At 34.4% G+C, this 25,012-nt stretch overlaps 1 protein-coding gene across 1 annotated transcript in view; it reads right to left on the bottom strand.

The window, feature by feature from the left end:
• LOC134273750 (adenylate cyclase type 2-like) overlaps positions 1–20,810 on the bottom strand; it is a 47,303-nt gene extending 26,493 nt beyond the window's left edge. Inside the window, 7 exon segments of the mRNA XM_062755968.1 lie at positions 8,237–8,364; positions 8,819–8,930; positions 9,907–10,034; positions 14,054–14,203; positions 14,641–14,997; positions 15,970–16,110; positions 20,019–20,810. Coding sequence (XP_062611952.1) covers positions 8,237–8,364; positions 8,819–8,930; positions 9,907–10,034; positions 14,054–14,203; positions 14,641–14,997; positions 15,970–16,110; positions 20,019–20,150 — 1,148 coding nt within the window. The 5' untranslated portion in view covers positions 20,151–20,810.
• Between the last annotated feature and the right edge of the window lie 4,202 nt (positions 20,811–25,012).

Below are 25,012 nucleotides of genomic sequence, written 5' to 3'. Positions count from 1 at the left end.
TTCTAACTATAACTTTACTTCATCTTTACCTAAGAATGCTTTGTATCAACTTTGGTTGAAGTTCTTGAAAAGAAGTTGAAAGTATGAAAAGTTAGACAGATTGGACAGACAGATGGACAGATAAATGGACAAAAGGTGATCAGAAAAGCTCACTTGAGCTTTTAGCTCCGGTGAGCTAAACAAGAGACCCATGGGCCACATTGCTCACCTGAGAAGCTTTGACAATTCTGTTCTTTACCAGATTTCTCCCTTGTAATACATAATGCATTCCCATCCTATCCCACTGATCATAATTTAGACATTTTGAAATCTACACTACCCCAGGATCCTTCCATGTGCACATAAGTTTCAGCTTTTCTGGCCCAGTGGTTCAAAGAAAAACTATATATTTCTATGTAAAACTTTGATTACCAATTGTGGCCCCGCCCTTCCCCCGGGGGTCATGATTTTTACAATTTAGAATCTACACTACCCCAGGATGCTTCCACATAAGTTTCAGATTTTCTGGCCCAGTGGTTCTTGAGAAGAAGATTTTCAAAGATTTTTCCTATATATTTCTATATAAAACTTTGATTCCCCATTGTGGCCCCGCCCTTCCCCTGGAGGTCATGATTTTTACAATTTAGAATCTACATAAATTTTAGATTTTATGGCCAAGTGGTTCTTGAGAAGATTTTTTAATGACCCCACCCTATTTTTGTCTTTTCTTGATTATCTCCCCTTGTGAAGGGACTTGGCCCTTTATTTTAACAATTTAAATTCCCCTTCACCCAAGGATGCTTTGTACCAAGTTTGGTCAAAATTGGCCCAGTGGTTCTTGAGAAGAAGTCAAAAATGTGAAAAGTTTACAGACTGACAGACAGACCGACAGACAGACAGACGGACGGACGACGGACAAAATGTGATCAGAAAAGCTCACTTGAGCCTTCGGCTCAGGTGAGCTAAAAAGCATGCAATTATCATCCTATCAAAATAACCTGGCTGCATGTGCCAGATTCTAAATAAAGGAATTTCGGTTCGGTTAACACATTTGCAAATTGTTACTTGAATGGAGAAATGTATTGAATTTCTTATTAATCTGAAGGTTTGTAATGGGATATCTTCAACTCTAAAGCATCATCTATCTATAAATCTGACACGTACATCATTATTTTCTAAAAGAAGAACACATGGCCATAATAGGACAGCTTAAGTTGAATGCATCATTAGATAATCAATTCGCAGTGGTACTCTACATATATCAAATTCCATATTGAAATGTTCCAATCTCCAATCAAATTCCAGCATCTCACCACAAACTTTAACAAATCAATCAATTCAAAATTGCCAGAACATGTTTCTATCTTCCTCACATGTACATGATAGGTCTACTTGAAAAAGGAATTAGTGAATAGCTGTAATTGCATTAAAATTGCTTTTATCAAAATATATTTACTTTATATGAGTATTTGCCTGCTTCAAGGATTTCCCCTTTGACTAACAAGAGGCCCATGGGCCACATCACTCACCTGAGCACATGGGCAAGTAAAAAAACCAGAAGTCTCTGTTGAGACTGTAGCTCTATTGGTTTATACTTAAAACAAAGGAAGAGAAAAGTAGCAGTTGGGACTTGAAACTTTAAAACAGCAATAAATAAAAAAAATGATTCTTGCCACTAATCAAAATAAAAACCAATGCACAGAACTATATATCTTAGTATAGTCTACTTGTGTGCCAAGCTATATTGAAATTGGACCAAAACTGTAGGAGGAGTAGCATTTTGAAAGGATTTCACAGAAATTTCTATTTTTAGTAACCATGGCAACACCATTCATCAAAAGCAAAAACCGATGCAGAGATTTATGTATCTTAGTGTAGTCTACTTGTGTGCCTAGTTATATTGAAATCGGACCAAAACTGTAGGAGGAGTAGCATTTTGAAAGAATTTCACAGAAATTTCTATTTTTAGTAACCACGGCAACACCATTCATCGAAATCAAAAACTGTTGCACCGAATTATGTATCTTAGTGTTGTCTACTTGTGTGCCAAGTTATATTGAAATTGGACCAAATCTCTAGGAGTAGCATTTTGAAAGAATTTCACAGAAATTTCTATTTTTTGTAACCATGGCAACACTGTTCATCAAAATCAAAAACCCATGCACAGAATTATGTATCTTAGTGTAGTCTACTTGTGTGCCACGTTATATTGAAATCAGACCAAAAATGTAGGAGGAGTAGCATTTTGAAAGAATTTCACAGAAATTTCTATTTTAATTTAGTAACCATGGCAACACTGTTCATTGAAATCAAAAACCGATGCATTGAATTATGTATCTTAGTGTAGTCTACTTGTGTGCCAAGTTATATTGAAATCAGACCAAAACTGTAGGAGGAGTTGCATTTTGAAAAATTGTTTACAGACAGACAGACAGACAGACGGATGGACGGACGACGGATGCATTACTATCGCATAAGCTCTTCTGGTCTCTGACCAGTAGAGCTAAAAAAAACACAAATCAGCTCAGTATTGAAAAGTTTACTTGTTGGGGGAGGGGGGATTTGAATTTTTTATTACTTGAAAATGTCACTATATCAACAAGAGGCCCATGGGCCTTATAGGTCACCTGAGTATCATGCAACAACTTTCCATCAATTGAATTTGATTCATGTTTTAATCTAGAAGCCATGAAATTCACAATTTTGAAAGAGGCACCATTGCTTATCATAATTATGCACTCAGTATACTTACTTTGGTTAGTAATACCCAGAGGTACATGTAGATCACAGTAACAAAGAGAAAATGCATTTCCATTTTATCATTATCAGTTGTGCACCCCATCCCACAGGAACCACTGACCCTGGGGCCACATCTTCAAAATTTTGGAAATTTTATTTCACCATGTTGTTGATTAATACCGAAGTGCAGATTTCAAAGCATTAAATCATTTTGAGACCCCCAACCCCCCCCCCCCCCCCCACCCAAGCACCTTTGTCCCAGGGGCCAGGAAATTAAGCATTTTTGGAAGAAGCAGCGTTCTTCGTCATAAATATATACTAAGATCATTGCCATAATATCCAGGATCAAAGGAAAAGATTTTCAAAGAATTTATGCATTTTCACTATATAAACATTAGAGCCCCGCCCTAACACAAGAAGCCCTGACCCAGGGGCCCTGAAATTCACAAATCTCAAAGAGGCATCCTTCCTCCTCATAACTATGTACATAGATCATTGGTTTAATACACAGGTGCAGAAAAGAAGATTTTTAAAGAGATTATGCATTTTCACGATATAAACAATAGAGCCCCACCCTAACACCAGAACTCCTGACCCTGGGGCCATAAAATTCACAGTTGTGGAATAGTCACTCTTACTCAACATAACTATGTACTTAGTTAGTTTATTTAATACCCACAAGCAGAGAACCAGATTTTCAAAGAAATAATGCATTTTCACTATATAATCAATAACACGCCGCCCTAACACCGGAACCCGACCTGGGGCCATAAAATTCACAATTTTAGAAGAGGCAGCCTTATTCACCATAACTATGCACTTGGTTAGTTTATTTAATGCCCAGGATCAGAAAAGAAGAATATCAAAGAAATAATACATTTTCACTATATAATCTATATAGCCCCGCCCTGCCACTAGAACCCCTGACCCTGGGGCCATGAATTTCACAATTTTAGAAGAGGCAGCCTTATTCAACATAACTATGCACTTGGTTAGTTTATTTAATGCCCGCAAACAGAAAAGAAGAATATCAAAGAATTATTGCAATTTCACTATAATAATCTATATGGCCCCGCCCTAGCACTAGAACTCCTGACCCTGGGGTCATTAAATTCAAAATTTTGGAAGAGGCAGTCATTTTCAACTCAACTATCCACTTGGTTAGTTTATTTAATGCCCAGGAGCAGAAAAGAAGAATTTCAAAGAAATAATGCATTTTCACTATATAGCCTATTTAGCCCCGCCCTAGCACTAGAACCCCTGATCCTGGGGCCATGAATTTCACAATTTTGGTAGAAGACTTAATGCTGATGACAATGATACCAACAGTTTGACTGCTTGATGTCCAGGAGTAAAGAAGAAGATTTTTAAAGATTGCACTAATTTTAGTGGTTTTTGCCCCACCCCCCAGGCCCCAGGGGGGCAGGGACCATGAAATTCATAACTTTTGTTCCCCTTCACCTATAGATGCTATATGCTAAATTTGGTTGAAATTGGATCAGTGGTTTCAGAGAAGAAGCTGAAAATGTTCAAATGTTAATGCACGACGCACGACAGACGACGACGGACGACGGACGAAAACAGATAGCAATAATAAAACATATATAAATAATTCTGCCATACTTGAGAAGAAGAGTTCTAAAGATTTTTCCTATATATTCCTATGTAAAACTTTGATCAGTCAATTTGGGCCCGCCCTACCCCCGGGGGTCATGATATGAAAAACTTGAATTAACTCTAACTGAGGATGTCTCCATATTAATATCACCAATCATAGCTTTGCTGATCTTGAGAAGATTTTTAAAAGATTTTTCCTATGTATTCCTATGTAAAACTTTGATCAGCCATTGTGGCCCCGCCCTACCCCCAGGGGTCATGATTTAAACAAACTTGAATCTATACCACCTGAGAATGCTTCCACATAAGTTTCATCTTTCCTGTCCCAGTGGTTCTAGAGAAGAAGAATTTTTAAAGATTTTTCCTTTATATTCCTATGTCAAACTTTGATCAGCCATTGTGGCCCCGCTCTACCCCCGGGGGTCATGATTTGAACAAAATTAAATCTACTACCTGAGGATGCTTCCACATGAGTTTTATCTTTCCTGGTCAAATGGTTCTGGAGAAGAAGGTTTTTAAAAAAAAAAATTCCTATAATTATATTCCTTTGTAAAATTTTGACCAGCCATTGTAGCCCTGCCCTACCCCCTGGGGTCATGATTTGAACAAACTTGAATCTACACTACCTGAGGGTGCTTCCATATGAGTTTAATCTTTCTTGTCCCTGTGGTTATGAAGAAGAAGATTTTAAAAGATTTTTCCTATATATTCCTATGTACAACTTTGATCAGCCATTGTGGCCCCGCCCTAACCCAGGGGTCATGATTTGCACAAACTTGAATCTATACTACCTGAGGATGCTTTCACATGAGTTTCATCTTTCCTGGTCCAATGGTTCTGGAGAAGAAGATTTTTAAAAGATGCCATTAATTTTTCATTAATTCATAATTATCTCCCCTTGGAAGAGGGCTTGGCCCTTCATTTGAACAAACTTGAATCCCCTTCACCCAAGGATACTTTGTGGCAAGTTTGGTTGAAATTGGAAAATGTGAAAAGTTTACTTTGTGGCAATTAAGTTTTGATCAGAAAAGCTCACTTGAGCCTTCAGTGGTCCTATCTTGTAGAAGAAGATGAAAATGTGAAAAGTTTTTTCAAGAGTCGAAATTTTCCGGTTTTGTTTGGTAGATTTTAAAATTAGTCTTACCGGATGTAATGATTTTCATGCAGTGATAACTTTTCACACGTAGTTTTTATAAAATAGCGCTATGATTTTGTATTTTAGAGGAATATTTATTAATCAAATTTTGTCATTTCATGTTCAAAAATATGGGCATCATACTTGATATGCAACATTTTACAGCTCACATAGCATTGTGATTTTTCCAAACACGTCCATTAAACAAAGTTCTGTAAGTATTTGTCCAACAATAGTCGTCACTCTGTTTCTATACATGTACTAGAAAAAAATTAAATTTACAGATAAGGAAATTATATTACAGTGAAAATTATTTTAATAGCATATAGGCAACATAAGATTAATTATAAATCAATTATCACCTTGCAGTATAAGTGTCACCTGGGACCATTAAATGTCCAGAAATTATTATGTAACTATATTGCCACTTCGTAATAAATTTCAATAGAATATGCATAGTGGGACTGCATTTTGTATAAGGAATTCATTAAATTCATATATACTGGGGATTCAAGATAACTTTGCTATATCAGTGAAACTTAGATAAAGAAGTCACAATATTTCACTACATTGTATCTGCAATTCACTATATCCTAATAAGGAATTCATTAAATTCATATAGCTGGGGATTCACGATAACTTTGCTATATCGGATTATCCTTAAATTCACAATATCCATGTTCGTACTATTAATGGGTTAAATATCCATTTAAGTTATCAAACATATAGTTTTCTCGATCAGATACAAAATAAAAATGTAAAAAAAAAAAGTTCTATGTTTCAGAGGTCAAATGGGATATTGGGAGAGAGCTAATAATTAAAAACATGGTAACATCAGAGTATATATTCAGGTCATGTCCTATCTGCCAATAAATTGTCATTCAGGTGGCAAAAAAAAAACATAACACCTGATTAATTTTCATTACCATACAAATTTATTTTTTTTAAGCTTTACAACAAATAATTATTGGTGTAAAATCAGATTATTTCAGGCTTTCTGCACCTTGAGCCATTACTATAAGGTTAGTAAACAGTTAATAATTCTGCAGGATGAAACTCATTACAGAAATTCTCAAATGAAGGTTCACTAGATACAGAAAATCATTGAGTAGTATCTGAACCAAACCAAATTTCCATCTGAAACACACTGATCAATCAAGTATAAAAGCAATATTCAGTGTCCCGTTCATTTAATGACTTTGGAGTGAACCAACTTTAAAATCTTTAACCTTCTTAGTCACTCATACTTAAAAAATAGGACAATCATGCCAGTGTCTAAAAATTGGGTGTTCCATTCCATCCAAAACCTGTTAGGAAAATCAAATCAAAAAGCACTGGTTTTTTTCTTTAAGACAAAAAATAAAATAAAATACATTTGACAAAAAGTTTTTATTTTTCCTTTTTTTTATTATTTGCCTCACACATTTTGTGAAAGATTTTAAAAATTTGGAGAATAATTCAATATATAACATTCTTTTACCAACACATAGTCTATTATATCAACTGTATTACAATTTTAATTGTATTTCAAAACATTATGGCAAAATGGGCAATTACTGTCCCTTATCCTTTATAAACAAATTATCATCCTCAATTTTATGTACAAAAAAAGAAATGCTCCAAGGAATTAAATTCAAAAGTAATCAGAAGCAAATATGAAAGTACATGTAAGTACCACCTAAGTATGAAAGATTATTAGTTTGTTTCATGAATTAGTTTGGTTCATGAGTTTATATTAGAACAGTTCATTGGAATTATGGACCTGCATCAAAAATCTCTCTGGTTATACTTTTCTATAAAATTATGGTAACGTACTGTGCTGTACACAATACCAGAAGTATGACTGATGTGTTCTCTTCATTGTCAAATCGTGTTGAGTTAATCTCTGGGAGGCGATGATTGATCGGTGGTGTAGAATTACTAATCACGGCTCTCGGAGGAACCCTGGACGTTGTTCTAACCCTGCACCGGTTTTTGTCACCCCCCTAATCCCTCATGTTGGCGAGTCTGACATATGGTGATAAAACCTCCAGCTTCTGACACTTATATAAGATTTCTACATGAGCAGATTGAGGGGATCTTGAGGAATTATTGTCTTACTTTCTGTTAATGACAAATCAGATGATCACTGCCATTAACAGGTGAGCCAGTCTATAGGGACCAGTGTAATATCAGTCTTAATGTCAAAATGTGCTGCTGTACAAAATTCTATATTTGACCTATTTTAGATATGATTTAGATTTAATCTAATAGATGGGACTATAGGATGTAAACCCCAACAGAAACAAGAGGCCAATGGGTCACAATGCTCACCTGAGCAACTAGAGTCCTAATTTGTTCTTCATCAGCAGTTTATTTCATATTTCCCACACTATCACGCAATAAATGTATAATAAATGTATAATATATCTGATTGATTAAACAACAAAGCCCCATGTTATAACACAGTAAGTGGCATGATTTGGGTTGGGACTGGGAAACACAATTAAAATATATGATATACCTGATGGCGTCAATCATGCGTAGCCCCATGTTGACAGTTAGCTGCATGATTTGGGTCAGGATTGGGAAAAACAAAATATGTATACCTGATAGCGTCAATCATGCGTAGCCCCATGTTGACACAGTTAGCATTGTGATTGGGATCAGTACTGAGACACACAAAACATAATATTACCTGATAGCGTCAATCATGCGTAGCCCCATGTTGACACAGTTAGCATTGTGATTGGGGTCGGTATTGAGACACACAAAACAAAATATTACCTGATAGCGTCAATCATGCGTAGCCCCATGTTGACACAGTTTGCGGCGTGGTTGGGGTCGGGCGTGGGCAGACCTGACACACAGTAGTAACAATCCCCCAGAATCTTTATCCTCATACAGTGATTCTTCTGAAAATAAAAAATTATCTCCCTTTTTGCAAAGATTTTAGTTTTGTATGAATTAATATATTTTTACAATTTAAGATAGCATATAAAACATTAACCAATATGCATTAAAATTTGGTCTCACTTATAAAACTAATTATCTTTCTTGCAAATCAAAGTGCATAGTGTCCTTTTTTATCTAATACCTTTATGGTTTTAAATTGATTGAGACAAGAGCTAATTCTTATACATAGAAAATAACTCAAGTCAAAAATCATGCAGAAAGTGCCAAACAAAACTAATACACAAAATAGGGGACTCTTTCAGCCCTCTGTCAGTACCTGTATATGATGTTTAGGGCAGCATTACCCATGAAGAGGGCTTTCCTTGCCTAAAGTCAACCTAATTAGTATCTGTACAAATGTATCAAAAAATGCAAAAAAAAAGAAACATTTTGTTTTAGGAATCTGTCTTGTACCTTCGCCAGTTGGTCAAATCGGCCGAAGAGTTCATTCAGCATTTTGACCAGTTCTTCGGCGGTGCACTCGGCAGCCAGTGGGGTAAAGTTCACAATGTCCGCATACAGTATACTGAAACAGGAAATATTAGAGCATATCACCAAAAATCAACAGTTTTTCTGAGATAATAAGCTAGCTCAAAGAACAAAAACCCTAACTTAGTTAATATAATTTAAGAATAATACTTGCATCAATTTACTGTGAATTAAATTCTCCATGTGAACAGGGCATTACAATAATGAAATGAATTGATGCTGGCAGCTACAACCACATTCCTAATTGTGTAGATACTTTTTAAATTCATTCAATGTATATAACTAAAAAGATTATTCTCCTTTATTCCAATTACATGTCAATGCACTGTATCAAAATTGACCTCAACATATTTTTTTAATTCCACATATATTATCATTTTATCCATCTTGGTACATAATAAATTATGATGAAGATTGGGCAATAAATTGAGTGAAATGGTGAAGTCATTACACCCCTGTTGTTTTGGGTTGACTATATCATGAAATATTTCCATTTGTTAACAAAAAATTTGCCATAGGGTAGATAGGTAATGTGCCAGCTCCCATCCTAGGTGAATAAACTTTGTAAAATGAGCTGCCCAGCCTGGCGATTGTAGATACCTGACATCTGTTGCTGTACATACAAATAGTGGTATAACGGGAGAGGAGAAAAATGCAGTGGACCAGACTGGGATACGAACCCGGGCCCCCTGAAACTCCAGTCAGGTGCTCTACTAACTGAGCTATCTGGCCATTGGTGATCAAACCTGGCTGACTGCCACATTCCTCCCTCCTTAAAGGTCTTTGGCCCCAAAGATCCCAACCCAGGCTCATCCCTGGCAGGCCTCTCATCTTTCAGTTGCAGGGCATGGCATGGCACCAAATGGTACCGGAGAGGAGAAAAATGCTGCAGATCAGACCTGATTCAAACCCAGGTCCCCTGAATCGGTCAGGTGCTCTACCAACTATCCAGCCACCAGCGATCAAACCCGGCTGACCGCCACAGTGGAATGGTGACATCTTATTATACATACCTAACATCTGTGTGTTGCTGTATATACAGATCGTGGAATGGTGATGTTTGGCTACTCTTCATCTTCTTACTCAGATCTTTTATTTCCTCGACCAAATCATTAGGAATACAGCTATTTAGCAGCTCCTCCTGTGAAAAAAAAAATAAAACTTTTTATATTATGATCCTGTTATAATATTGCCACAGGGGTGGTGGGAACAAATTTGAATCTCTAATTAAGAAAGAAACTCTTCTGTAAGATTTTTTCTTCTCTGATGCTGCTGTTTTTAAAGATAATTTTTAAAGGACTCTGTCCTATCTTCTGTTTTTTTTAATTACCGGTATGTCCCCTTGAAGGCATGACCCTTCATTTATTCAAACTTCATTTCTATTTAAACCAACAAAATGTATAATATAAGTTTTCTTTGCATGTGTAGAAGTTTGGGCTTTAGGGACCGTGGATATCAGCCTGGATAGCTCAGTGGTTAGAGCAGGGGTCCCGAGTTCGATTCCAGGTCCAGCCAATCATTTTCTTTGAGCATTAATTCTCCTTTCCTACTACACATGAAATTTTAAATTAGTTGAATTAGTAAAGTTCAACTTAAATTAGTTGAAATGTAGCTGTAGGTGTACAACTTTTATGAAATGTGAAATTTTTACTGAACATTAGACATATGAACTGTAGGACATCACACATTTTTTAGATCAAAGGAGAATATGGTCCAGGTGAGCTTAAAATATTCTTCAGTCACCACAAAACCATTCTCTACAATGCTTACTCAAACAAACTTAAGCCAACACAAAACCATTCTCTACACTGCTTACTCAATCAAACATGAGCCAACACAAAACCATTCTCTACAATGCTTACTCAAACAAATTTTAGCTACCACATTACTTTCGTACAATGCTTACTCAGTCAAACTTAACCCAACACAAAACCATTCTCTACAATGCTTACTCAAACAAACTTTAGCTACCACATTACTTTCCTACAATGCATACTCAAACAAACTTTTCTCTAGCTACCAAACAAACTTTACTTTACTTTCTACAATGCTTAAACAAACTTTAGCTAGCTTACAAAACTTCAGTTACAACATTACTTCCCTACAATGCTTACTCAAACAAACTTTAGCCATCAAAAACCATTCTCTATGATAAGCAATATTGAATTAATAAAAATTTTAATCTAATTTTGCACAATATCAATTTATTGACAGTAAAATCTTGGAATAATATAATAAATTTACCGTATAAGCAGAATTTTTAGTGAGGATTTAATTTTGGCATTATTAGCGAGGGTGCTGAGATCGCTAAAATTGAATATTATATAAGAAGATTATTTTCATAATTTTCATTGGATGAAGGAACATCACGTGATATTCATCCTTTTTGATGTCGACTCAAAAGCGCATCCGCGGAAAATGATATTGCACGATACACCATTCCGCTGCACCAAAGTTACGTAGAACGTGACGTCATAATATAAGAAGCGTGTTTCAACCATTGTGATGTAATGACAGCTGAGTCTGTTCATGCAGTTAGGACTGTGTCAGCTAGTGCATTTACTTTGATTGATTATATAATATAACTATTATTAACTTCAGTGCACGGTCAATATCATCATCGCAAACCACAGCCAAAATGTACACTCCTTTGCCATTCTGGCCGTGGTTGAACGAGGAGAGAATTCTTCGTAGCTCATTAAGATATTGACCAATGCGAGTAAAGCATAGTCGGATGATGAACTTTATCGCGACCTTTCAATATCCAATTGCAGTATAGGAAATATTTCTTGTATACTGTTGACGTCAGTTGTTGATTTCGATTGCGATGGAAACAAAACTTGCCACTGACTGAATATGACGTCACAATAGCGAGGTGTGAATATTCAAGATTATGACACTTTTTGTGATCAAGCAGCCACGGGTAGGAGAGAGCTATATATGCGGACTCCGGACAGTGGCTTGAGATGATGGGTCAATATGTGGTTATAAGGACTCCTAGCAATATTGATACTGACCTCAGACACAAAAAATGATAGCAATCTCGCAGGTTCGGTCGCTATCACTTTCTGTATCTTTGGTCAATATCAATTGCCATGAGTCCGTATAACCACATATTGCCCTACACTAAAGTCTATAATTGTATAATATCGCTAAAAAATAATTTCAATGAAGTTGTAATAGCTTCTTCTGTGAGCATTTTAAAATCGCTATAATTTCTTCTCGCTAAAAATAAAATACCGACTTTCAAGGTCAAATCGCTAAATTTGCGTCTCGCTAAAATTTCCACTTACACAGTATATGAAATCCATATTTACATGAAATCCATAGCTGAAATGATAAACATATGCCACTCAGTTAAAGATCTAACAAATTATTGATATATTTCAATAATTCATGGTTTTATTGTCCAGTGATTTTGACCATTCCCACTAAGTTCTGATAGTAAACAAGTCCTTATTGACAGATACACATTAAGTCTGATTACTCCTACAGAAACGTACCTCCAAAATATCAAAAACAACTCAGACTGCCATCATTTGAACATTATTGGACAGTCTGCAATATTGTGAATATGGTAGTGGTTTGTTGTTTAGCTTGCTTACTGACATTCACTTTTGACAATAGTTTATTACATGATGGAATCAGCAAAGGGGACTAGACTCTATTTTGCAGTCTCACCAAGCCCGCCTGTTGTATTATAAAGAACAAGTCCTTAATTACTCACTGCTATTTACCATAACTTGTTTCATCATACACAAAAAAACCTTCTCTGCAATAAATTCACTTGTCATTATTTGACATTGAGTGCATAGTCCCCTAGGTATAGCAGGGACCATCAGATCTGACGATGCGCAGAGTAGAGGGAGAGAAGTTGTGAATCCAGAGCAGAGACTTGGCACACAGACTCACCCTCAGGGCAAACTTTATCAAAGGGATTCAGAGGCAATATCAGGAAATATTAATAATCATAATCCCTCAAAATAATTTCTTTTCTCCATTTCCCTGGGTATTTATGATGTAGAGATACTTTGAGATTGAGTGATATATAATCTGCAGTGAGCTGACAGAATGCATGGATTCTGTAAATGGCACACATTTTCATTTTTCCTATGAATTCCAGGAAAGGCCTGGGTGATGGATATAATGCCATTCTTAATGACAGATGAAATAATATTACAATCTCAAAAAATGCCTTGATTTCTAAAGGAATCTTGGGGTATTCCCCGACTGAACTCTATCATGATATGTTGTGATATTACACCATTAACAACAAGAATTATCTCAACTAATTATTTACAATTAAAAATATTTATGAAGGCTGTTCATTCTTCATGACCCCCCCCCCTCCTTAGCTGGTCAATGAACTTCATCTCCTGCATCAAATATAATAATGATGGTTTAGAGGAAAACTTTATGATAAATATGATTCAATTCAATTTATTTATTGACATCACCATGTTAGTATACAGTCAATGATAAATATGTTTTATTAAGCAGTAATAAAATTTTTTTTTTAATAAAAACTGTTTAACGAATTCATTTTTTCCTTTAAATTTTAATTTTCATGCATGTAAGTTGCATTTGAAATGCTATTCAGAGCAAGTCATTTTAATGTATACTATATCTATGAAAGCTTTAAAAGGATATTTAATGGAAGTATCAAACATAACAGTTTAAGGCAGTAATAAATTAAGCTTTTAAAAACAGTTTAACAAATTTGACTTTTCTTTTTAATTTTTTTACATTTAGAGTGATATTCAGGAATAAAATTTTTAATATATATCTTATGAAATTACTATTAATAATTAATGGGGTATCTAATGAAAGTATCTAAATATGAGAGATTGACACATATTAAAGTCTTATGCAATAAATGCCTCAGTCTAAGTCTAAATAATGTCTTGAAATGGGTAACAAATAGAAGAAGAGTTAGGTAGACCTCATACCTAGTACCTGTACTCAAACCCTATAAACTAACTACGGGTCCACAGTCTATCCCCATACTGAATGTCACTAGGAGATTTAAACCTCAAACCTAGGACATCCTCACACCTGTACTCAAACCCTCTAAATCAACTACGGGGTTCACAGCTTATCCCCCCCCTACTGAATGTCACCAAAGGAGAAATATATCTCACACTGACATTATAAACCTACCTGTTGTTTTTTCTCTCTCTCGAGTTTAAACATGGACTGTATGTAGTTGCGTGCCTCTAGGAATGTCCGTCGATGTGTCAGGTCGGTCAGGTACTTGTGGTACATTCCGTTTATATTGGCACACACCAGAATCACAAAGTTACTTATCAACTGAAATACAGGAAAAGTTATTATATATATTCTTATTGATTTAATAAAAAGGTAAAAAAAAAAAAATAGACAGGGGAAAAAACTATATACTGTACATGTACATAAATTAACGTTATCAAAACTTAAATGTATATTATATTCTACTTGTTTTAATGTTGTAAAAGATTGATAGTGGGAAAATGATATATACATGTATTACGAGGATACTGTTGTAAACTCCATATTTTAAACTGTATTCTATTCTAAATTTTGGTGCCATCATGAACTAGCATTGTCAATAATATATTGTAATATGTATTTATATAATTTAATAAAATTAATTTTGGTGCATATATGAAGTATGCACAAAGAATTGCTCCAGATATATAAAAGTTTAATCCTTTTTTCATCAGCGCCGATTACTCTGTTACGTCAATTCAATTAACAGCATTTCTCACCTGTCCTACAAGAAGTCTCTTATCCTCCGCTAGAAATCCCGCAGACATCAACTGCAGCACAACCGTCAGCACACCCAGCACAAGAGACCAGCACTTAGAGAGCGGTAGCATGGTATAGCAAACAAGAATGGTATAGAACACCACTACCACATCATCCGTGGGGCGGCGGTTATGAGATGGCACATTGAAATATAAATTGAGCAGCACAATGAGAAATATCCAGTAGGATATAGATAAACATGTCGGGTAACGACAGTAGAATTTATTCCGCACCACAAAACCAAAGAATAAACAGTTTCCAGCGATTCCTGAGGCCACGATTACTACATGTGAAATAAACTCCGTACTTTCCATTTCCTGCAATGTTAAAGTATTTTATATAAATGCAATTTTCCTCCTAGATGTTTATGAGAAAAGATGAAGATTTTCGTAGATGCAATGTATTTTTAACAAATGACCAACTTAGCCCTACCGGGGCCTGAAACTGGACCATATGGACATAAATTATATATTTTGGTAAAGAATTAGAGACTGTAGTTATATAAACAGTGGACTTGATGTCCATAAGTAAGGTTTAAAAAATTAGAGGTGTACTGGGTAATGTATTTTTTATTTCTGACCAAATTACCCCCCACAATGGGGCCTGATTCCTGAGCCTTGAGATTGTGAATTTCTAAATTTTTAAAGTGTTAACCTATAAGTAGAATTTTTAGCCAGGTTTCAATTTTAACATTATTAGTGTGGGTTCTAAGATCTCTAAAATTTATTATCACTAACAATTTATTCCGTGTTAGTTGTTATAGCTACATGTATCTCCCTTGACATAATAAAATCACTAAAAAAATTACTTCGCACTAAAAACACATACTGATTTTTTCAGATAAATCGCTAAATTTATGTCTTGCTAAAATTCCCACTTAATCATAAGCATTGAAACAGATTGCCTGTCTAAAACCAATGAGTGGCAAAGATGACATTCAAAGTTAGCTAAAACTCTAAGAACTGTAATGGTAAATGATCATTCAACCACACTTAATCTCAGATCATTGGCATGGAATACTTTAATAAAAAATATATTAGACCATTTATGCTTCTAGAAGGATTAAAAACAATCCTGACAAGGTTTACAATATTTGGAAGCAATAAAAGACATAAGACCCATCCCCTTTATTACTCTCTCTCTCTCTCTCTCTCTCTCTCTCTCTCTCTCTCTCCCAGATGAAAACCTCACACCTTTTGAGCTACATAGCTGATAATTCTGATTCAGAAAGAGATTAAAACGTTTGTCTGGAAAGTAAAAGAATTAGAGAAATTCTACACCCCTCTCACCTGAGTATCAAAAAGATGATAAAATAAAACGGTAAGACAGATAAGTGTTGCCATGACAACAAGGGCAATCGTCAGGGAATTCTTCATGTGGACACAATAAGACTGATACAATTCTTCCATCTGTAAGCTTTTAAACGTGTCCTGAAACCAAAACAAAACCATTGTTCCAAGATAAAATCTATGACCATATTTAAAAGCTTTCTGTCGCAAAGTTTCAGTAGAATACAAAATACATATGAAATAAGTTGTTATGCATATTTTACCGGTACTTGGGAAAAGGTACTAATAAATACAGTACATAAACCAGAAGTCTTTGACAGACTGAAGCTCTACTGGTTTGTACTTATACTTAAGAAAGATGTAATTTAGTAAAGTACGCGTTTTCTCACGAAAGAACAGTCATTAACATTTCCATGCATATGTATTGGATACTACCGGTACTAATAGTATAATATTTATATGTTTACTAAGTCTTTCATCTATTTATTACTTAGATCATTGAGAGGCAAGTTTGTTCAGGATATTGAGAGAAAACTCTAAAGGCCGGTATACACGGTAAGATTTGTATTATAAGATTGGTATTATAATACAAAATCTTACTGTGTATACACTCTTAATACAGTGTATCATAAGATTTTATATAAACAGAATCTTATAAAACTGTAAATTAAAAAATTAGAGGTGTACTAAGAATAGAGCAATGCTATAAGTAGAATTTTTAGCCAGGTTTCAATTTTAACATTATTAGTGTGGGTTCTAAGATCTATTTCTTGATACAAGTCTTAACTTACCTATTACTTTCAACCAATGAAATGTAATGACACTAGCGGTCATCCTATTTTTATCATTACTACAAAAAGCACATGGTAAATAATAACGGCAAACTTTACAAGTAAAGAACTCGTGGTTTTATGGGAAGGGGAAAAGGACTTGTGAAATATATCAAGCAGTGCATAGTTCGATGATAGACACTGCTATCAGAGCCTCATCCTCCATTTCTATTTTCTTGACAGAAAGAGAATTATGGCGGGGAAAACACGTAGTTTATTTACAATCTTATAAGATATGTATTAGCGTGAGTACAAGAAAGTATTATAATACAAAAGTATTATAATACTTGTATTATACTACAAATCTCATCGTGTATACCGGCCTTAAGACAATTAACTGACATTTTTTCTATTTTCAGAATGACAGACACTTGTAAAATGATATCCCACCCGACACTTTCCTAAACACAGCTCTGACTGAAGCTCTGACTGCAGCCTGTAAAATTCAGGAATTCTTTGACAGATTAAAGTGAAAAACTGTCCATTTTCCCTCAGCTCATTTGTTTTCAGACACAACTTGACAAATTGGATTCTGTCCCAATAATCACTAACTGTAAGGGACCAGGGTGAAACCCAAATATTCCATGACAGGATAGTCTAATTGGTAAATTCCTGGTACAAACAACTTCTGTTAGTATAAAAGGAAGTTATCTTGGATCCCCAGCTATATAAATTTAACAATTTCCATATATGGATATAATGAATTATGGATACAACGAAGTAATTTCATAGGTCCCAGTGACTTCATTATAACCAAGTTTTACTGTACAACACCAGATTGTATATCGTTATCAAAAAATAATGTCACATCAAAATAATTAACACCTTGAATCAATGAGGCTCTTTTTTGTCAGTTATTTAGGAGAGACAAACAAAGACCTTTATGCCCTGTTCACACAACGAGTTTAATTTGCAGTAAATTAATGCGAAGTAAAGTAACACGAATTGAACTAATGCGAATTAAATTGCATTTACACGACAGTTAATGTGAGGTAAACAAATGCGAATTAAAATTTTACTTCTACAATCAGTAAGGCTATTATGACGTCATTTGCAAATCATATGTCACCTTATGCAGAAGCAGATGCATTTGACATAATTTCAAAGTGTCTGTACACACATTTTAGTGATTAACACAATTTTTTAGTAGTTTTTCACTCAAAAATAGCACAAGTACGTAAATCTGACCACCGAAATGTGGCATTTGACTTAAATTTGCCATTACGCAAGCCTCAAAATTTAATTGGAATTAGTTTCGCTTAGCGTTCACATGAAGCTAATGCGAAATAATTTAATGCACAGTAAATTAATTTGAATTGAAGAGATTCGCATTAAACTCCCCATGTGAATGTGGTTCAAATTTTATTCACAGTAACTTACGTTTAGTTCGAATTAAACTCGTCGTGTGAACAGGGCATTAAAAAATGGCCTTATTTTTTTTCTTTTTTTTAATTCAGAAAATTTCTCATAATACATGTACAATATTATCAATATTCTATCTAATATTCTTGAATTGAATTGAATATATCTAATTTCGTCTTAATGCAATGAATTATGCCTTTGAGATTGCTGTGTAGGATATACATGTATTTTCACAGACAGGTCTAATTTTTCTTGATGAAATATACTCTGAACATGCTGCTCATAAAAAGCACTGTTCGCATACATTAATTGACATTGATTGCTGTAACTGACAAATTTGCTTGCTAAGGTCATATTAACTACCCACTAAAAGAACTATATGCGGTATTAACCAACATTTGCCCCCCCAAAATCAAACTTTGATGGAGTAATATTTAATTAAGTCCTTAAACAGGGGAGTATATACTGACTTCAAAGCACAGAATAATTTCATAAGTAATGACGTCATATGTACGTAAAGACGTCACAAATATGACGTAATTTCAGTTTTTTATGAATTTTGCAGAAAAATGTAATATTTCTGACAAATGTGTGTTCAGGATAGATATTTTGATATAATGTGTAGAATGATAATATCAATGAAATATGTCAATATTGTTCCTGAACACACATGCGCTAAAATTTTTAAATTGTTGAAATTTTGTCAAAAAGGATATTTTTTGTGACTCATAATAACAGAAATTGTGAATTGCTTAACTAAATATTTTCTGTTATTATATTTCTCACAGAATTCAGCACATTTCAGGAAGTTTTCAAAATTTGACTTTTGAAAGTATAGTTCTTTTAAAGGAAATGCAATATTTTCTGATATTTTACAATTATAACCACAGTAAGTTCATTCGTTATTTAATGAGACAAGCAGGACCATGCAAGAGGAATGTCATTTTTTTTATTGAAATAATTTTTAAAAACATACGTATATGGTGAAATGAAATGTTTTAACTTCTAATTATAGAACATAAAAAGAGAGAAATAATCCTTTGATGTCAGTGAAGTCTTGCCGTTTGTGGGGAGCTTTCTAATACTATGCTGGTAGTAAATTACTAAAAGTAGAAACACTTGTGGATTTTGAAATGCATGTAAGCCAATGAAAACACAACATGTGTATAACATGTCAGGGAAGCTAGTTAGATAATAATGAGGAAGCTATTAGCTTGAGAGTCTCTCATTGACAATGTAAAATACAGATTAATAATATTAATATCACTCATGGGCAAAAAGGAAATGCACTTTAAATGCCATTCATTGCTGTATTGACTGCTAATATTACATTTGAAGAAAATTTAAATTCATATTGTTAATCATCTTAAACCTGGACCCCTCTGTTTCTTTATTGTATCCCCTAAAATTGTAACCATGCCTTGATATAATTATAACCATACCTCAATATAATTATAACCATACCTTAATATAATTATAACCATGCCTTGATATAATTATAACCATGCCTTGGTATAATTATAACCATACCTTGATATAATTATAACCATACCTTGATATAATTATAACCATACCTTGATATAATTATAACCATACCTTGATATAATTATAACCATACCTTGATATAATTATAACCATACCTTGATATAATTATAACCATGCCTTGATATAATTATAACCATACCTTGATATAATTATAACCATACCTTAATATAATTATAACCATACCTTGATATAATTATAACCATACCTTGATATAATTGTACTTTGATATAACAGTACCTTAAATTGATATAATTGTTACCTGATATATTTATAATGGTACCTTGATATAATCATACTTTGATATAGCCATACCTTGATATGGGACAGTGAGAACTCCTTCCACATGGACTGATCTCCGTCCTCTCGGACCAGTCCGTAACTCCGGCGCCGGGGACTCTTCTTCCCCAGGGGGCTGATCCCCAGGGTGTTGTTATTGGTCATCATTTGTGATCACAACCTCTCACTTCATTCTTTGCATCTCTCCTCCATGATTGACATAACATTTACATGTTTTTTTTTTTGTATCCAGCAACAGGTTTTTCCTAAATCAGCAGATACTTGTTTTCTTAAACACTTCATCAGGTATAAATCGTCCTTTCTTAAGCTTCATGTCTGTTAGAAAGAAAACCGATTAATAGCCCACATCATGAACATCAAAAATGGGATTCAGTTCGAACTAAGAGCAGCAAAATGGCAGGTTAATAGTCCAATCTGGTGAAAATAAACAATAAAAAATCTGAAGCTAACTTTTACAGTCCTAAGTGATCAATGTAGTCAAACTCCAATATTGTAAAATATCCATTAGCTCGCCACTCCGATACAGAAGGGCTCTGTGTGCCGACCGTCACTCACAAACCAATAAAGGATATAAAAAGGAAGGGAAAATAGGCTCAACTGATTAGAGATGAATTAAACATTTTTATTGTAAGATAGATCCAGTAAATAACTCTGTCATAACTGATTCCCACTCCTAGATAAACTATCTACACTTAATAAATTGTTACTACGTAAGTGGCACGTTGTTATATTTCACATATTCTGTGCAGTAATTAAACTTCTCCTTTCTGACACTGTTTTTGTTAAAATGAATGGGTTCAGCCAAGGAAATATCAGTTAAGGTAGCAAAGTACGAATGGCATGGCCCAGAGGAAGTTTAGACATGAAGCATCCAGAGTTTTTGTATCAAGTTGTTGTGTCACATGTGACTTGGACCAATATGAGGGATAATATCCTCCAGCTAGGTTCCTGTGTAAACTCCAGAGTCTTATTTCAGTGTAATTGATGAGGCTTGCTGAAGCTATAATTTAACAGCCCAATATCTGGAGGGTAGCACTCAATGACAAAATATAAGCTTTTATCTTTATTAATTATTATGAATATTCATTAATTGCACAATCTCTTGGTTGTTGCAGGAATAGGTTCTTTCACTAAGCTTTCAATCAGATTAAGATTTTTACAATGTCACACTCCAATCTTTTTGAGAACAAGTTTAATAAATAAACACTTACATCAATTAGCAATATTTTTTTAAAATGTGCTCATTTTATCCCTGCAACGAGGGTTGATCAAACTTATACAAAGTCTTTAGACTTTAATAATCAAATTTTATCAACAAAATTTGAAATATTGATACCCCCATGCGTAGATCAAGAGGGGGATCAGGGAGGAGGTGTCCATACACCCCACCCCTGGAATTAGCAGTGTTATTAAATTCATATCCTAAACAAAGTAAAAAGTGAAAAAGTGACCTGGACTCCCCCTAGATAATGCAGATTTCTGTTAAGTTAATGTGCAAAGTCCTTAGAACGACGACAACGAAATACATTCCTATCCCCCTAAACACACACATAAATACAGAGAAATAGGTTTCCGCAATGTCATGAGTTTAGGGGGTTTTTTTTGGAGCCCCCCCCCCCCTCACAAAAAATATCCTGGATCCGCGCCTGTACCCCTTTCTATTTTGACGTTTTTCCTTAAAATTTCATTCCATGTATAAAATGGTTTAAATACTGAGATGTTATAATTATATGAACATTGTCCAAATATTATTTTACATCAATTTATATATATACAAGTTACAAGAATTTTTTTTTTATTTATCTTATATTTATTATTTTTATTTAATTTTTTTTTTTTATCATCCTACGGTTTTCTATACTTTTGATCCAGTGTGAGACTGTACTGTGAATATGTAACAAATCCTACATTTTTATGATGATACATCTTGTGGTGATGTACTTCTCAATGTCAAACTTAATCACTAGTCATATTACATTATACACCTATAATATAGAATTGTAATCAGTGTAATCATATTGTAATAATTTGTTCATGCCTTCCGAGGGCCCTTGATTGGTGAATAAACATAAGTTTGTATTAAGTTTGTATTGGGGGGGGGGCTTAATTTTTATGCACATATCATCAGATTTAAAATAAGCAAAGAGAAATTGTGTTTAGCTTAATTTTGTATAACCATTGCATACAGGCCCCTATATGAATGAAATTTCTAAAAAAGTCAAAATAGATCGATATCTTAAAATATAAAGCTTAAATGAAGACTTTCAATTATTAAAAATGTTTTAGCAGTTGTGGCATTATATATTGATCAACACACGTATATATAATAATTTACTTTTATTGGCAGCATATTTTTTTTGATATTGAAACTATATATACTTACACAGATTTTTATTAATTTCCTAAAAGAAAAAAAAATCGTTTTCCCTTTCAAAAAAAGGAGGGGGTGTACTTCCTCGGTCAAACTGGTCCAAAATTGTCTTTTCTCTCAATAAACTTGAACGAAGATGAACTAACATTCTGTAGCATGTTGGTACAATAGAAGTACTAACATAAACTCCAGATACAGTATAAGTTTAGTATATATTCTGTAAGCAGTCTATTGAAATATAGAGTGCTCTGCAAATCCCGGAGAGAGAACTCTAAATAGTTCCATCCAATCCAAATAAGTGATATAGAGAATATATTGAAGTTTTTCCTCATTGAGTCCTTGCAGTGACTAAAGTGTTTGCATTCCAGAAAATGGTGCAAAGTTCCAGAATTTTGTGGACGTAAAATGTCATCATAGCATGTGCTGATTCATAACAAAATTACAAATCTGAGAGAGAGAGAGAGAGAGAGGGAGAGAGAGAGAGCAATGCATGACGTTCGGAATAACAATCTTGCTTTAAAATTATTAGAACCCTTAATCGTTTTCACTTTTAAAAACTTTATTTAAAATGAGGGGGTGTGTTTGATGCTGTATTTTATTTACATTATGAGTTATGGATCTGTTCTGCACGAATAAATCGTTATAAGACCCCGAGGCGAGAAATTACGCTATATTTTATGACATAATTTGACAAATATCTGTTTAATTTGCTCGAGTGCAATGGCACACATGTATAATCAGACACGCCAATGTAACGCCAGGAAGTTTTCGGTTCTTTTTTCTTAAAAATTTTACGTTTAAAAAAAAAGGCACAAAAGTAGCCCAAAAAGTCACCAACTCACCTGCATAACGATTCATAATTATTAAAATCCATCAAACAACTTAGAATCAATATTCAATATCCCCAGGCGTCATAAACAAGTAGTAAAGGCAGTAAAGATAAATCTTCGAGTGCAAACGAAGATATTAAAACTTAGCAATATCCTCACAATCCCAGAAAATGGTCACACAGGGTCCACACGCAGATCGGACTGACTCCACGTAACGGCTGCAGTGTTACGGACAGAAATGACGAGCGGCTGTTCTCTGGTATCTCCCGGGTACACTACAACTCGTCATCAATATTATAGCACTATAAATCATTAACAAATTAACCCGACACGCAATCTGGGCCGCGGATTATGAACAAAATATTCATCCCAATCCAAATTCCGTCCTGACAGGTAACATGTATTTCGGCAGGCTATTTAGAATTTTGTTCTCGTTTTTCCTTATTTGAATAATTAATTGGAAGACCGTTTTATTCATAAATTGCAACATTCAGCAGGTGCTTGCTCTTTTAAATGTCACCCAATTCCTCACTTTAGGAGACGGAAGCATGTAGACACATCAGGCTTATAACTAGTTCAATCAAGGTCAGGACATTTTGAGTGGGGAGGGGTGTATACATGTATAAGTACATATTGTAATTTTAGTGCATCTGAACTTCTATTCAACTAATCATATGATGGATATCACTCTCATGAAAATATAATCAATGTAGTAAACAGCAGGTCTTGTGATTCTGATGTGAAAATAAACTGACAAAACACCATATGTGAACAAATTTCCTAAATGCCACCTCAACTCCCTACCCCATCTCTCTCTTTATCTCTCTCTCTCTCTCTCTCTCTCTCTCTCACACACACACACACACACACACACACACACACACACACACACACACACACACACACACACAAAAGATACACTTTCATGAAGTTCATCCTTAGCTTCATGTATAGATCTTTAGCTTGACGGTCTGACAAAATTGAAATGGATCTTGGAAGACCAATATATTGTATAGACACTTGTGCCTTCATGGCTCATGTTACGATATCAAGATTTTTTAAAAAATATTTGATTAAAAATGGTTTGTGCAATTTTACGTCTATAATAGTAGAGAATCTACATTTGTTGCCGTTTGTAATATATAAAAGTCAATATCGTGGATGGTTCTTGTATGAATACCTATTTAGATGATTATGTTTTTCTCCAACTTTATACAATGGCAGATATAACGGTAACCACCCCACCCCCCATCTTTTTTAAAATATAAGACCGATGGCTAATTTCTTTTAAATTTAATTATGTAAAATAATAATTTTGATGTTTTTAACACCCCCACCCCCCCCCCCCCATCTTTTTTAAAATATAAGACCGATGGCTAATTTCTTTTAAATTTAATTATGTAAAATAATAATTTTGATGTTTTTAACAAGAAATTAAAACCTGACTTCCTACCTGACTTCTTTCCCCTGTTTTCTACACACCGCCGAGGTTGTCAATACAGGCGCACCTGTTCGGGGAGCCGATAATACTTATCATCCGTAGACACTTGTAAACACTGTATCAAATTCAAATTAAGCAGATAAAATTAGCTCTCCTCCACTTACCGGGGATTTCCTAGTGACACGAAGTTTTACATGCATGTCGCTAGCCGTATGATAGAACCCTCTTTACACCTGTATAATATATATTTTCTTTCACATGTCGGCATCTTTTCAGTAACGGATCAATTGATTAGAATTTCGAAGATGTATTCTCTTTAATTCCACGTTTCTTCATCTGATACCACAATTAGCAGTTATTGTTCGAA

This window comes from Saccostrea cucullata, unplaced genomic scaffold, assembly GCF_032062105.1.
Source record: "Saccostrea cucullata isolate Sc308-1 unplaced genomic scaffold, CSIRO_AGI_Scuc_v1 ctg134, whole genome shotgun sequence".
Lineage (NCBI taxonomy): Eukaryota > Metazoa > Mollusca > Bivalvia > Ostreida > Ostreidae > Saccostrea > Saccostrea cuccullata.
Note: the sequence above shows the minus strand (reverse complement) of the source record. Positions and strands in the feature narration are given on the sequence as shown.